Consider the following 15827-nt stretch of genomic DNA (forward strand, 5'->3'; position numbering starts at 1 on the left):
CCTGGATTCCTAGCAGTCATTGCTGTGATGGCCTTCATTTATTCTATCATTTGTTGACCCTATTTGCTTCTTCTATTAGATGACCCAAATGCATCGCTGAGAAACTTTAAAGTAGACATAAAATATAAAAATAGATATTTTTACTGCATATTCCCCTTTTGCCTTATGTTCCCTTGCATATTTCAGTCTGTGGTCTATGTATACTAAGTGAGCATGTACTTTAGAATCTGTAGTGACTTAAGATACTATGGGCTTCTCTAGAAAGCAAAGCCACATTTCACAAATCGCTTTGTGTTTTCTCTCTTTGTGAAAGCAGCCAGCTCCCAAACTAATAGTTAGGGATTTCTTCTTGAGGTTTTTAATTATAGCTGTTGGAATAAAAGAACAAATATCAAGATGAGTTTCTTGCACATGCTTATCTCTCTCACACACACATAAAGAGAGTACTTTTATAGGAGGGTTCAGGATGTCTTTTTATTCACTTGCATTTTAAAAAATGGTCCACCAGAGGGCATTCCTGGGGTCTGTACTTGAACTTTTCATGCAGTTAACATTTGAACTGGAAAGTTGATGGAAGCTGGAATACCTTAATGTTCAATTGAATGGCTGGAGATTAAGTGGGCCATCAAACTGACTTCAGTCATAATGGCTCGGATGCCATGGAAGACTACGACATGGAACAGTGGCTTCAAACTACAGGAAAAAAGATTCCACCTGAACATTAGGAAGAACTTACTAACTGTGAGAGCTGTTCAGCAGTGGAACTCCCTGCCCCAGAGTGTGGTGGAGGCTCCTTCTTTGGAGGCTTTGAAACAGAGGTTGGTTGGCCATCTGTTGGGGGTACTTGGATGCGATTTTCCTTCTTGTTGGCAGGGGATTGGACTGGAGCCCATGAGGTCTCTTCCAATCCTATGATTCTAAGTGTTTGAGTTATTTAATAGGCTCAGTGACTTCACTTACTGAAGTCAATTTAAGAAAGCATGGATGTTTAATGGGGAAGAGTGGACCTGCTCACTGCCATATGTGGTCTCTGTGTTTCCCCCCTCATCTCTTCCCCCCCCCCCCCAATTCTTGCTCTTCTCAAATTTACAAACAGCTACCTCTTCATTGAACATAGTTGTATATGCTATCTATGATCTGTCACAAGTACCTTCTTCTCTGTTTCGTGACTCACAAAGAGTAGATGCCTTGACTTTGGACAAAACAGGAATGCAGATTGAAAGGAATATTATTAAAATGCAAGGCATCCACTTGCCACCACACCTGCTCAAGTGTACAAGCTCCGTGTGTGTGTGTTTAACTGCTGAAGCTGCTGTTGATATATTATTGCAGAACTAACATAGCCTGTCATGCTTGTTTTGAAATAAATTTGTTTTTTCTGCCATCCGCTTTGCATGTATTGACTCCACAGGGTATAGAAAAGTTTGAAGGTTGTCTCTTTCTACTATTCTGCATCTTTATTTGGTTTTCTTTTAGAAAATACTTTTTGAAGATACATATTAGAGTTGGCACCATTATAAATTCCAGGTGATTTGCTGAGTGCAAAGTGAGTGGGGAGGATGATCAGTTAATTCCAGAATGGAACTGTATCTGGGAAGAGGGATAAATCTGAAGGATGTCAGGAAAACATATAGAGAGCAATAATGCAGTAGGAAAGAATGGAGGATGGATTCCAATTTCAGCTCAGAAATTAAATTTACTAGCATATTTTTGGCTATGCATAGCTTGGGTATTTGCTTGTGTTTCTACTTTGAGATTCAGATTATTGCCAGCTGTGAGAGCTGGGGAAAGAAAATGGTGCCAGAAAAGAACACACTAATTGAAATCTTAAGTAGAATTCTAAAAACAGGGAAATCGAAATTCATTCAGCAGATTAACTCCAGCAGGGTTTTTTTTTAAGGGGGCATTTGCATCATTTTCAACTATAGCATGGGAATGGTGTACCGTGTTAGTGTGTGATAAGAAAAGTAGAAGTCCTGGATATCTTACACTGACAGATTTATGATGATGCTATAAGCCTGTATAGGTTAAGGCACAGTTCATCAGGTGCATTCCTTACAAATTTGCTAGCTGCTGAACAGCTACAGAAAGGTGGTTATTTTTGACAAAGAGATAAGAAGGGTATAGCCTTGAGCACTATGTGTTTAGGAATATGCAGGTCATTCTAACAGCATGGAACATTTGGTGATGGTGATGAGCCTGGACGTGGAGCCTGGGGATTGTGGGAATTGAAGTCCAATATATCAAAAGAGGAGCCCCCGGTGGTGCAGCGGGTTAAACCACTGATCTGCTGAACTTGCTGACCGAAAGGTCAGTGCTTCAAATCCGAGGAGCAGGATGAGCTCCCGCTGTTAAGCCCAGCTTCTGCCAACCTAGCAGTTCAAAAACATGCAAATGTGAGTAGATCAATAGGTACTACTTCGGCAGGAAGGTAATGGCACTTCATGCAGTCACGCCGGCCACATAAGTTTCTTTGACTTAGAAATGGAGATGAGACCCCCCCCCCCCCTCAGAGTTGGACACAAGTATACTTGATGTCAAGGGGAAACCTTTACTTACACCAGAAGATCATTGCAACAAGGAGGATTTCTATAACATGACTTCTCATTGTGAACTATTACATCTATCTTTCTGAGAGTGGACTGTATTACTACTTTAGGAGTATGTGTGTGGGACGCCGTCGCCACCAATAAATAAGTGAGAATAAATGGGGCAAAGAGGAGAGGATGGTGGTGTCACTGTGGCTGAGCACCTTGATATATTACATATGTTTGAGAGAGGCTTGACTTTTAAAAGGTTTGTATGTGTCATTTTAATGTACAACCCAAAACTGTATTCAGCTCCAATATGATCTTCAGCCACTTTCCTGTAGAATATCTTCACCAGAGTAACTTGACACGAGTCTTTGTTGTAAGAATTGAACAAAGAAATGCTTATTTAGGAATTCTCAGGCACACAAAGCATATTGGTTACACAGTATTTTCTTCACAGTATTTCCTGGATATTGTTACAATCTGCTTTTATTATTATGAACAAATGAAACTGTTACTATATAAAATTCAGAATGGCTTATCTTATGCCAACTTGGTTTAGTAACTTCCTTCACTTTGAAATGTAATTCTTAGTCTCCTGACTGGGCAAATTAAATCTTATAGTTACTTCTTCTTATTAATAGCTTAATCGTAAGCTTATTCTCCAAGAACACTTTACTCCTCAGTCCCATTGACTGATATTTATGCACAAATTATCCTTTTTAATACTTTAGTTCTGCCACTGAAGACACAATATAATACAGGCTAGATTCTAATTCATAAATGGTTCCTTTAGCACTTTAAATAACAAGGCTGAAGACTTTAACTTATAATAGGAACCCCCTGACTCCAGCTCTCACATAGCCAGAGACATCTTCCCTTTAACTCACTCGGTTAAAGAGTGGCTCATATTTTAAAAATGCTCACTCTTCTGTTGTCAGTTAGCACCACCCCTTTTTCCTCCTAGCTCTTCTGAAATGGATACATTTCTACTGTAGGCTTCGCTACTATGGGAATGCACCAACCAATCAGCTGTAACTAACTCTGGACTGTGCTTGCCATATACCAACATTAATAAACACATTCAAAACTTACATTATAATTAGATATTCAGTTACAGTATGCATATGTTGGAACATCAACATATTTAGGTTGTTCTCATTTGTTCTCATTTTGTGTCATCTCTACATACTTTCTTGATATTTGGGCAGGAGTGAGGGCTCACGTAATGTAATGTAAAATACTGTTGAGTTTAGGAGGCAGGTTTGGATAGTTAATTGCATGACTGGTAAATGTATTCCTAATATTAATGAAAAAGGAGGAAAAATGTTTCCCCATGAGCATTACATGTATTTCAGTGTAAAAGAGCAATCTAATCTTTTGGAAAGAGAAGTGCATGTGTTTTGTTTGGATCAAGTTACCCCCGGTGCTTGGAACTGAAGCATGTCTTGGCAGCAGGAAACCATTGTGACAAAATAATTCTGAATGCAAAGGCATCCAAGATTTGAGACAAAGCCCAACTAGTATCATTTTTTCCCTTAAAGCTACAGTGCCATGTATCTCTTTTGTTATATTTGAAAACCTCAGCTGTAATGACATCTTAAAATCCATTTTAAATTAGCTATTTATTAGATCAATACCAGGAAAATTAAGAGGTCCAAACTTGCTCTTGGCTGAGGAAGTGAATGGTAATAGTGTACACCTCTAGGAGAAGACGGCGGGGTAAAGCTTTTTCTATAGCAGGGCTTGTTAGGGAAAGAAGCAGTGTTATTTATTTATTTATTTATTTATTTTTCTGATTAGAGGAAAATGCCAGTCAGCAATTATCTTCCCAGATTAAGGAATATCAAATGGGATTGCTCACAAGGGCTGCTTATCTCAGCAACTGTTGTGGAGACCAAAAATAATGGCCAGTGAAACTTGTTTGGGTGAGCTACGATTTCATCATGCCCTAACAGCATCTGCTTGCCTGAAAAACTGGAAAGAAGCTCTATATGGACACTGGGCCCCAAAACTTCTCTTTCTTGATTCAGCTTCTAATTTCTAGTTTTGTTTATTAGTGTCTGAATATAAAGGCGTTTTGGATCTGGTTGTGATACTTCCACCTCGGTAAATTGCCTTCCTTTTTGAAATAAGGAGACAAAGTTTAATTAAAATTAGAAAATATGGTCTTTAATAAACAAAGAGGATAGTAACAATGATATTAGAAATATTTATTTTATACTTTATTTAATAAACCCGAATTTATGAATTATGGATTAAGACATGGAGACATTGTGAGACAGTATTTGGTCAAAAAGAGGCATTAGGTTGAACAAAGTTAAAAAACATTGACAAGGTTGGTTTCTGCTTGCCAGATATCTTAGTGATGGGTGTGGGAAAAGGCCTGTATTTCCAGAAAGAAGGGGGCACCCCGTTGTTCACAGCAGGACAGCATTTTATTAAGAAGTACTTGGTGAACTGGGAAGAATAAGAGGAACGTTAAATTCCACGTCAAAGTACTTTAGAGAGGATATTGGGATATTAAAGAATAATGAGTGTTCCAAACAATCAGAGAAATATAAAGAGGAGGAAATGAAGCAACTGTTGTATTTCATTGATTCTAAGAAAAAATAAATTTCTTAGAATGTCATTTATAATTTTAAAGAGAGATCTGACTGGATATGCTGATGGCTGAGGAGGGAGATCAAGCAACAATAGGAAGTGGTTATTATTCTGGCTCCCTGCTGTGTCTGTCCTCACCCCACCCCACTTTATCTCTACCCCACTTTACCTCACTGCCCAGCTAATCTGCACCAGACTCATTATCCTGGTGGGTCCCAGAAAGTCTCCCTGACCCTGCACCCAATGCCACTGCATTGTCCCTGAGTGATTTGCTCATTTCTAGCTCTTAAAAAGGGAGTATTCCTGCCTTTTGTTCAGCCAGCCAATACATACAGATTCTCCTCTCTGGGCTGCTGCCACCATTTTTTGTCACCACCAATGCCTTCCTTTCCTTGCTACCACTGCCAGTGCCTGCTCTCCATTGCCACCAGCTCGTGCTCCTGCCCCATGTGGTGGCTTCCCATTTCCAGCCTGCTGCAGACACTCCTCAGCTCTTCACTGCCATTTGCACTGGCTGGGTGAATCTGTATCAACTACGCCATCCAAGTCAGAATGGATCTGAGAAATTTCTCAGAATATATCTGAAAAATTGTATCCACAAATGTGCCATACAAGGTATTGGCACATTGTCTGTACTTCCTTCTCATGAGCCAAATTCAAAGCACCTTTCACCAACTGAAAATGTTCCTTAGTAGGTTTATCAGCTGGAATAACAGTTAGAAACATGTCTCTTTAACAGTTGTGAGAAAAGGAAATTTCACTGTGTGTTGCTTGTCACACCATCAGGCAGCAAGCAACACTTAATGAAATTCCCTCTTCTGTACAGTCATTAAAGGGACAAGATCAGTGTCTTTTATCTCATTTGTCTACTCTGGCTCTTTGACAATCCTGTGCAGATACGTCGTAGAAAAGAACAATGTCTTCACTTCCGTTATAGACATGTAGGTGAGTTCTAACCAGTATTCTGTTGGATTTGCTCTGAGCTTTCTGTAAACAGGCCTCAAGTTGTTATTGCTGTTTCATCTATCTTGGTTCCTACAAAACCACAGAAAAGTGGATGCTCCAGAACAATTGTGTATGTGAACTAGGGTCTCAGGCATTTGGGGAAGAGGCAGGCTCTGGGGAGGTTGGGTGGGATTGGAGAGATATGAGTTTAAAGGTCATTTTAGTGTATTTACTTAATTTTAATTCTGTGTTTACTACACTGTTACTATTTAATTGTTTTTTTAAACTTTTGTTGCTCTTTTTAAATTTGTCTAGTGTGGATTGTTAGCTGCCTTGAGTCCCCATGGGGAGAAAGGAGGGGTATAAATAAAGGTGCTGGTGTGGTGGTGGTGGTGGTGATGATGATGATATTTGCCTGCCCTATAAAGAGGGTTCTAGAAAGATTACTTTTCTTTTAAATTTGAAACCAAGGTGGAAAGAGTGTAATCAATGCATGGTTTCAATCAGCAATATGAAATGTTTAAAGATGTGTTCTTTCCACAGGTATCTTTAGAAATGCCTCTAGGCAGCAAAGTAATGCAGCACAAGAAATGAATAGGACATAAGTGTAATTGATAATAGGAATGGCTGTGGATTATGATTCAGAATTTTGTGATTTTAATGCTATATTAAGATGTTTTTAATTCTATATTTTAATTTTAAATGTCTGTTTATGTTATATGTTTAATATGATTTTAAGGTTTAATTTATAGTTATATGTTATTGTTTAAGTTATTATGCTTTGTTTCGTATATTTGTTGTCACTGAATCATGCCATTACTTGTTGTACACCGCTTTGAGTCCCCCTGGGGTGAGAAGGCAGTATATAAGTGCAGCAAATAAATAAATAAATAAATGGAACAAATTTATATTGAAATAAGTGTTACAAATCAGATTATAACTCCTTACTTTTAAAGGAACACTATGCTAATAAAGAGAGAACTTAATACATATTTTAGGTTATGGGATCCCCTTGAATTATCTGTTTAGTAGCTGCAAAGTAATAAAAGCTTTGACATTTTAGCTTCTGGCTATAAGTATTTTAAGGTCTTCTTTTCAGCATCTTCAGAGTTAACTTCAAAAGATATCATCTGGAGAAACAATTACTCTTTGCTGGCTTGGTCTCAAAATATTTGAAAGCTGAGTTAGAGAACAAATAAGTACTAGAGGACTGAGGCGTAGCTGAGGAAAGGATGCAGGCAGAGAACCAAAGGACACCATCGAATTAGAAGATCCACAGTGGGTTGCTTTGTTTCTCGTGAGGCTTTTGTGATTGTCTCCAGCTCTATAGCTACACATGATCTTGCCATTTTAGTTTCAGTTCTGAAGGTGGATACATTGTTTCCTAGTGACTATAAAATGACAGTTTAGTTATTATTGTCTTTGTTTGAAACAATGCAGACAATAAAAACATATTAAAATATAATAAGTTAAAAAGGAATAATTTAAAAAGTTAAAACAGTCCAAAATCATATATGCAGATATAGATTCAAAGTCTTTTTTTAAAGCATATTTCAACCAATATTATCACCAATCACGCCTCCCAGAGAAAGGTATTCCACAACCAATGTGCCACAATAGAGGTCCTTTCTCCATATCGTTATTGGCCCTACAAGTGGGATGGCAACAAATCTCAATCCTTACACGTCCTTATCCAGGAATATATCGAGAGAGGCTCTCCTGCAAATATACAGGGCCCAAGTCATTTAGGGCTGTAAATTAACAGCAACTTGAATTTCAGACCTGAATTCAACCAGTGCAGTTCCTTTAGAATTGCTGTTATATGGTTGCCATAATCTATTTCAGACAGCAGTGCAACTCTTTCATTTTGGACTAGTTGCGACTTCTGAAAATTCTTCAGAGACAGCTGCATACCAAGCAGCTTCATTTGGAGGCTTCATGGTGACTCAGAAAATCCTGTACTGGAGATCTTTTCACCTCTCTTTGCATTGCTGATGCAATGAGGCTAAGAACCTCCATTGGAGATTTTTTGCACATTCTTTGTGTAACGAGAAATCTCATCTTTTGGTAATGAAATGGAACCACTTCATGTAACAAAAGGCAAGAAATGTGGTCTGGCACACATATAATTGTAAGCAACTTTATTTCTATTCATTCTGACAGCTTTTGTCACAAATCATGCTTGAAATGGAATTGAACATTATACATTGAAAGCACAACGTAGTCCAGATAAGTTCAGCCCACATGTTTGTGCACGAATGTTATCATCTGAGCTGGTGACTCATTTTGGATTTTCCTAGAACTTTCAAATGGTGAAAGTGCTTACGGTATACCTCAGATAACAGTGTAGAGTGACAGTACTGTAGTCAAAGAACTGGAAGTCTTCACAACTGCAAATTCAAGACATTAGTAGCTTTTCTTCTCTATGAATACTTTCACCACCACCACCCCTGTATTCTATGCCATTTGGCCACAGTGCTGCTGGCCCAGAGAAATGCATCTTACACCTCTCCTGCTGACCTTGTTCCATTGACTAATCTTTTCCTCCACACCCAATGAAGTAAGCAAACAAAAGCCACCCTTAAATTGACTTGGAACCATTTTCCACCATACGCTAATAATCTGGTTGCTCGTTGCTCTTATTAAAGTTGTATTGTTACATATATCAGAGAGTCTCATGGCAACAAAGAACCTTGATTGCATAGCTTCCCCCCCTTTTTTTTCCTTTGCAAACTTGCCAAGTAATGTTGCAAGTCTTCCTCAAACCCCCACTAGTTATTGCCTCTGGATCCTCATTGCTGTTTTACTTAATGGAGTTAAAGGAAAGCATTGTGACTCAAATTAAATAGCAGATTGGAGTGGAATTATAAAGACATTCCTTTTCAGCATTCCCAACATAAAAATAAAAGTATAAGTCAGTCCTTCATATCTGTGGGTTTCACTTTTGATATGTGATTATTTGTGGGTTTGATAAAGATATTCTCTCTGGGTCCTCTCGCATGGCCCTTTTGTCAACTTCCACAGAAAGCACAGTAAGCAACCTATAGGCTGTTAATTTTCCACCCCTTATTTAGAGTCATAGGGCCCTTTCACAACCATATTGTTGTACTCTGGCCAGCATCCGATGATTTTTATGAATGTCCAGAGGATGAATCAGCTGTAGATGATGGGTTTCAAAGTGAAGAGTCATTGGAAGGAATTGCAGGCAGATAAAGCTGATGTTTTGGATTCTTCAGCTCATTCCCAGGCAACAGGGGGAAATGAAAGTACTGTTTCCATTGAGAAAAGTCCTTCAGAAGACAGTTTTCAAGGGAGAATACATTAAACCTGATAACACAGAGTGTGAAAAGCCAACAAACTACATTTTCTTGGAGGCTCTGAGATATAGCCCAGAGATCCAGGTGGGTGAGGCATGATGTCATGGGTGCTTTGGAGAGCTTAAATTAGTGGCTTGCTTTCAGGCCTTTCAGAGGAGAAAATGTTGCTAAAGGAGATTGGTCTCCTTTTTATGATCCCAAGCTTCAGGTATTGTCAAGATTCTTGTTTCACGTTCCTGTTTATGCCTGTATGTCTTTGGAAAATTTATCTTGGAGAAGTTCCTGTTTTCACCTTTGGATTAATTCTGTGGTTTTGGATTCCTTGGCTTTGTGTTCCCTGGCATTACTGATATGAACTCTGCCTTCTTTTGGAGAATTGCATTTTCCATCTTACTGACCCTTTTGGATTTTTCCCTTTCCCTTTAATGAACATTCTTTATTGGATTACTAGACTTTGGTGTGGTGTTGGGTGAAAGGCTGTTCCAGTGCTAGGGTGCAACACATATCAAGGCAGATAATCCACAATATCTGCTTTGAACTAGTTTATCTGAGTCCACACTGTCATATAATGCAGTTCAATGTGGTTATATATAGCTGTGTGGAAGGGGCAATAGACAACCAGACATCCCGTTGCACACCTTATTATACCCTCCTTACTCCCCAAGCGATATAAGAAAAAACATGGGGTTGGGGTGATTTGACAATCCACGGCTTTGAAGTAGCAGATAGTTTTGTATTGTATCACTTTTTTTTTTACTTTCAGTCACACTTCTTTGAGAAAAGCTATGAAAGGATAGTGAGTTTATATACATGAGAGCCCTCAGAAAATTAAAAACCAGTTGGTGTTAGATGTGCTAGCAGATTTCTCTTTCTTATTTCCTTCTTTCCTCATTCTTTTATCTTTATAAAGTCCTATTCCCATTAGGATGAAGTACTTAAATGTTTCTGTATACTTGTTTAACAGAGTATTCATGAAATATATGTGAGTTGCTTGCAGTCAGTACGATTTCTCATGCCCCATTGCCCCCACCCCCACAATATCCAAGATGACTCAATGGGATATATAGCAGCTCTTGAAAGGATAAGATATGTTGATTATTTATTTTAACAGCTTGCTGTAGGGTGTTTATGTTGCATGCCTGATAAATGACATCAGCATTTTTACTGAATTAATTATTTGATTAAAATGTGTAATTTCAACTCTCATTTTACAGTTGAGTCACTCCTAATTAAGATAGATAAAACCCTGTGATCACATTTTATCTTGTCTCTGCTGTTCCCTGGAACTAATATGCCTCATTCCATTAATTTGTTACACTAACCTTGGTCTAACACTAGAAAACTAGATCTAACAGATTATCGTCAGCAAAGTCAATAGGATTGCTTGCTGTCAATTCTGGCAGAAATGCTGGAATGTTTAAGTAGTAGTTTTTGAACAGTTACTCTCCTATAAAAATGAACCAAAACGTTTGTCCCATATGGCTTATGTCAGGATGCTTTGAGACAAATGGGAAGGCAAAATATATTTTTATTTTACTGAAACAGGGGCTATAAACACATATACCTTATTCAGTAGTGTGATCGCAAAATGAAGATGTGTCAGTTAAGATGTTGTCAAACTAACAACTCATACTGGCCCCTGCTCAAGCTTATGCAAAAAGGGGAAGCAATTCTTTCCAGCCTCAGGAATACAGCCCATACGTCCAGTCTTGAATTAATTTCATAACTTTAGAGCAGTGATGAAAAGATCACCAACCCAACTGGCAGCAGTTTCATCAGGCTTCCCTCTTGTCGGCTTTGCCACTCCTTGCTGATTTCAATAAGAAATAGAGCAATAATCTTCACTTTTATTAACACTGATGGCTGTGGTAGACTGACAGATGCTACTGGGGATGGACAGGCAAGATTATACACAAGCACCAACCATCATTTGAAGAGGGGGACCCGTAACTCAGTAATATATCTGATTTGCATGCAGAAGACTCAGTCTCTGGTGTCTTCGGTTAGAATAGGAACAGCTGTCAGTATCCTTAGACAACATGTACCAATCAGGTTTTCTAGTACTGAGTGGAATAAACAAATGGTTTGACTCAGTAGAAAGCAGCCACTCCTATGCTGTGTCTCCATCACAGGTTTATCAAAAGAACTAGCTTCATTTTACTCTTGGAGCATTGCACTGCAACTGCGGGGGGAATTTAAAGAAACTCTAATTAACAATACTTGGGTAAAATTAGGAGGCAGTTTGTGATTCTTGGACATAGCTGAGTAAATGCTGGTGATAAAACTGACCATTCCTTATAGGGAATTCCTAGATCTGAAATTGCTCACATGGGTAGCTGAGATAGCCTGAAGAAGAATGAAGAATACATGGAATTGACTGGTGAAGCACCTGTCCGAAGCACCCATTGGCATTAACAAACTACTCTCAATTCTCTAAATCAACCGGCAACCATCATAAGTGCTTATGCACCAACACTAGATGCTTTGAAGACATCAAGAAAAAACTTTACTGTCAGATGGCATTGTCCCATCAAAGATACCTAAGGACGGACAAAATCATCCTCCTGGAGGATTTTAATGCAAGTGTCGGGCAAAAGTTCAACTGGTGTCTAGGGACCATAGGAAAAGATGGGGTCGAAAACAGTAACTCAAATGGCATCTTGCTTCTCACCAAATGTGCAGAACACAACTTTGTCATCACCAAAAAAAACAAGCTCAAGACATCATGGAAGCACCGCCGGTCAAAGCATTGCACCTCTTAAACTATGCGATTACACGTGTCAGAGACCCCCGTGATGTGCTTCTCACAAGAGCCATGACAGGTGCTGATGACTGATGAATAGACCACAGGTTAATCCGATCCACAATGGCTATCAAGATCATCCCCAAACACAGACTCCAAGGAAGAATGATAAGGTGCAAAATGAACACCCAAGCCCTTCAGGAACCCTCTAAACAAGCCCTTCTCCAAACACTCAAGGATGATCTACCCATAGAATACCCCGAAAATGTTGGGAAACATTGGAACGAACTGAAGACCTCCAAAGAACCCATTGGATATCAAACTAAGAAACATCAAGATTGGTTTGATGCAAATGGCAACGAGATCCAACAGTTAATTGACAAGAAAAGGAAAGCCTTCCAAACATGGCAGAGACACCAACTGCGCTGCTAAGAAAAAGATCTATGCTAGTGCAAAAGCTGAGGTCCAAAGAAGGGCCAGAGAACTCAAGAACATCTGGTGGACAAAGAAAACTGAAGAAATCCATCACTTGGCAGATACCCAGGATGCTCACGGATTTTTTAAAGCCACAAAGGTCATCCATCACCTGTGGTCCTGAACATTTTGGTTAAGGGATACTCAACCTGTACCAGAGAAAATGCTTGAGTAGAAGCACTTTATATTTTGTACTCTTCATTTCTTGAATGAGTAATACGTTCCAAGACCAGTTTTTGAACTATGTAAAATAGATAGTGTTCACATGATCCTGAAATACAATTTTAAAATGCAGTCTGTTCTTGTTTAGAGCTGCTTGTATATTTGGAGATGCTCCATAATGATATGTTTCAGTTGTATGTTCTACCAGCTATAATCTTTGGGCTAGTAAAATAGAACCTCCTTGGAAGGTGTTGCAGGAACTGCGGATTCAGATTTCACAGTTGCTTTTGGGAGCCGCCAACCCTCCCTCTTTCGGTGTGTGTGTGTGTTTAGTCCTGTTTGGTTAACCGGCAGTTTGCTAGTTGAGCTGGCTGTTGTAGAGGCTTCTCGTTTATAGGAAACGTGTTCCAGTGGGCTGGCTGTCGCTTCCGTTCCTCAAGGCGTGGCCTCAAAGCCAGGGATGTTGTTTGAATAGGACTGAGAGAAGTCTGAGGGAAGCAAAGGGGTAAAAAAAAAGAAAAAGAAAAAGAAAAACACCAAACAAAAAACCATCCCAACCAAACCCTGCTGGGAACAGGTTGGGAATGAGTCAGCTGCTTCCCTCATCTTGTCAGAACGCACTGTCCAAGCATAGGCTGCAAGACAGGAGCTAAATGTGGATGGGGGATTTTCAAGGAACACCTGGATGCTTCAGGAAGTGGCGTCGGCAATTTGGTAGGCTTGTGGTCTCCTCTTCTCTCTACTGATGGTCCTTGCCGCTGTTTGGTAGATGCATTTAGAATGCGAAATTATATCACACAATGTAGTATTATCTTTTATGTGAACTGTTGCAAAACTACACATGGCTAAACTTATTCATTTGGATGTGGTCATTGTAGGTTTTGTTGTTGTCATTGTTGTTGTTGTTGTTAAAGGAACAAATAGCTTGCATTATAGTGTAGCTTCATTTATGTCTGTATGATAAAAGTTTGCAATCCGGATTCTCTTGTTGCAGCTTATTTAATAATAAGCAAAGTTGTCTTCTGGTACAATGATAAAATTCATAGTCATTATAAATATTAAGCTCCATTTTCACACACACAAAATATGGAGAAAGTAATACTCCATAATGATCTATTTAAGTCACCTCCTTGACTAGTTGTATTGTATAGCAAGGCATGAAAGAAGCTTACCAAGCGACAACCCAGTTGAGGTGACTTACATAGGATTTGGCTTTTCCTAACTTGCTAATTATACAGTGTAGCTGTTGTCTAGCTCTGCTCATATAGATCTATAGAATGAGTTTGTTTACTCTGTCTTCTGGTGTCTTTCCCCCTCGATAACTTTCTCAAAGTTAATTGTTGAAATGTAAGGAATTTATGTTTTTTTTTTTCATTTTCTTTTGGTAAACAGAGAGAGGGCAAGTTCTCTAACCGAAGGCACAGCTGTAGTGTTACCTATAGAAGATAAGTTTCAGTTGTGGAATGTCTCGTTTTCCCAAATTGCAAATAGAGCTCCTTTTTCTGTATGGAAAGTTTTTTCCTGTAAGTCGGTGGCTGTATTTGAATGCATGCAACTTGATCCATCTGTGAACTTTACATAGCATGGATAAGTGGGTAGGCGAATCTCATGTTAATGCATATGAAATAATTTTGAAGTAGCAGTCTGGCATCCAAGGGGGGAAATCGGATCATCTGTCAGAAGTGACTACTACTGATCTGTAATCCCCTAGCTTTTTATTGAAACATGCAAATCAGAGACAGCATCCCCCCCCCCCCTCCCATGAACTTGCATTAATGTTGCATGAAACATAGATGCATTCCTATTTGGATTAACAGTATGCTGGAAGTTTGGGGAAAGGGTTTGTTGAAATGGTGTGAAAAGTAATATTTTAGAATAAACTTGCTTAATCTGGGTTGCTGTGTGTTTTCTGAGCTGTATGGCCATGTTCCAGAAGCATTCTCTCCTGACCTTTTATCCACATCTATGGCAGGCATCCTCAGAGGTTGTGAGATCAGTTGAAAACTAGGTAAGAGAGGTTTATATATTTGTGGAATGTCCAGGGTGGGAGAAGGAACTCTTGCCAGCTTGAGGTAAGTGTGAATGTCAGCCATAGCAGAGCACCAGACGAACCAACCTGGACACAGCATATTATTTGAGAACACAGAAATGCTGGACCACTCTAATAACCAGCATGTCAGACTACACAGAGAAGTCATTGAAATCCACAAGCATGAGGACAATTTCAGCAGAAAGGAGGAAACCATGAAAATTAACAAAATCTGGCTAGCAGTATTAACTCTAAAATCAGGACAGTAAATAAAGATCAACACTAAAAAAACAAGGAAATTCCAGACAAGAATCAATCAGGGCCACCTAACACCTCCCAACAAAGGTTCCCCCAGGCAGCAACCAGTCAGGCTTTGACGCTATAAAGCCATTAAATGCTAATCAAGGTAGCCAATTGCAACATTCACACTTGCTTCCAACAGAGTTCTTTCTCCCACCCTGGACATTCCATAGATATATAAACCTCACTTGCCTAGTTTCCAACATAACTCACAACCTCTGAGGACACCTGCCATAGATGTGGGTGAAACGTCAGGAGAGAATGCTTCTAGAACATGGCCATACAGCCCGGAAAACTCAAAGCAACCGAGTGATTCTGGCCATGAAAGCCTTTGACAACGCATTGCTTAATCTCTTTTTATAGAAGCTTTCACTAGAAATGTCTTCTCTGCTTTCTGGTTCCTCCTCAAACATGAAACCTAGAAGTGTGTCTGTCTGTGCCTGTGTGTAAAGTCATTTTATTATTCTGATGCAGCTGATACATTTTGTATGCCAGTCTCAGCAATTCATGCAGATTTCTGAATGCCCTTTTTGCAGTATGAGAACAGCTGAGTTTTGAAAGATATTTCAAGCAGCTCTACCAATCAAGCTTCCTTGTTTTGATGCAGCCAAACAGAGAATTACGCCAAACCGAAGAATACACTCCCACTTGAGTCTGGTTGGTTGGAACTGGTTCCAAGAGCAACAGAAAAGCATTTTTCAAAGTGGCATTGCTGGTGATAG

At 39.2% G+C, this 15827-nt stretch overlaps 1 protein-coding gene across 6 annotated transcripts in view; it reads left to right on the forward strand.

The window, feature by feature from the left end:
• SH3PXD2A (SH3 and PX domains 2A) overlaps positions 1 to 15827 on the forward strand; it is a 320633-nt gene that overhangs the window by 246866 nt on the left and 57940 nt on the right. The window contains exon 1 of one of the 6 annotated variants that reach the window (XM_060768330.2): positions 13151 to 13490. The exons of the other annotated variants lie outside the window; for them this stretch is intronic. Coding sequence (XP_060624313.1) covers positions 13430 to 13490 — 61 coding nt within the window. The 5' untranslated portion in view covers positions 13151 to 13429. Of the gene's footprint in view, positions 1 to 13150; positions 13491 to 15827 lie in introns of those variants that run through there. 6 annotated transcript variants of the gene reach the window in all.

The sequence above is a fragment of the Anolis sagrei genome, chromosome 3, assembly GCF_037176765.1.
Source record: "Anolis sagrei isolate rAnoSag1 chromosome 3, rAnoSag1.mat, whole genome shotgun sequence".
NCBI lineage: Eukaryota > Metazoa > Chordata > Lepidosauria > Squamata > Dactyloidae > Anolis > Anolis sagrei.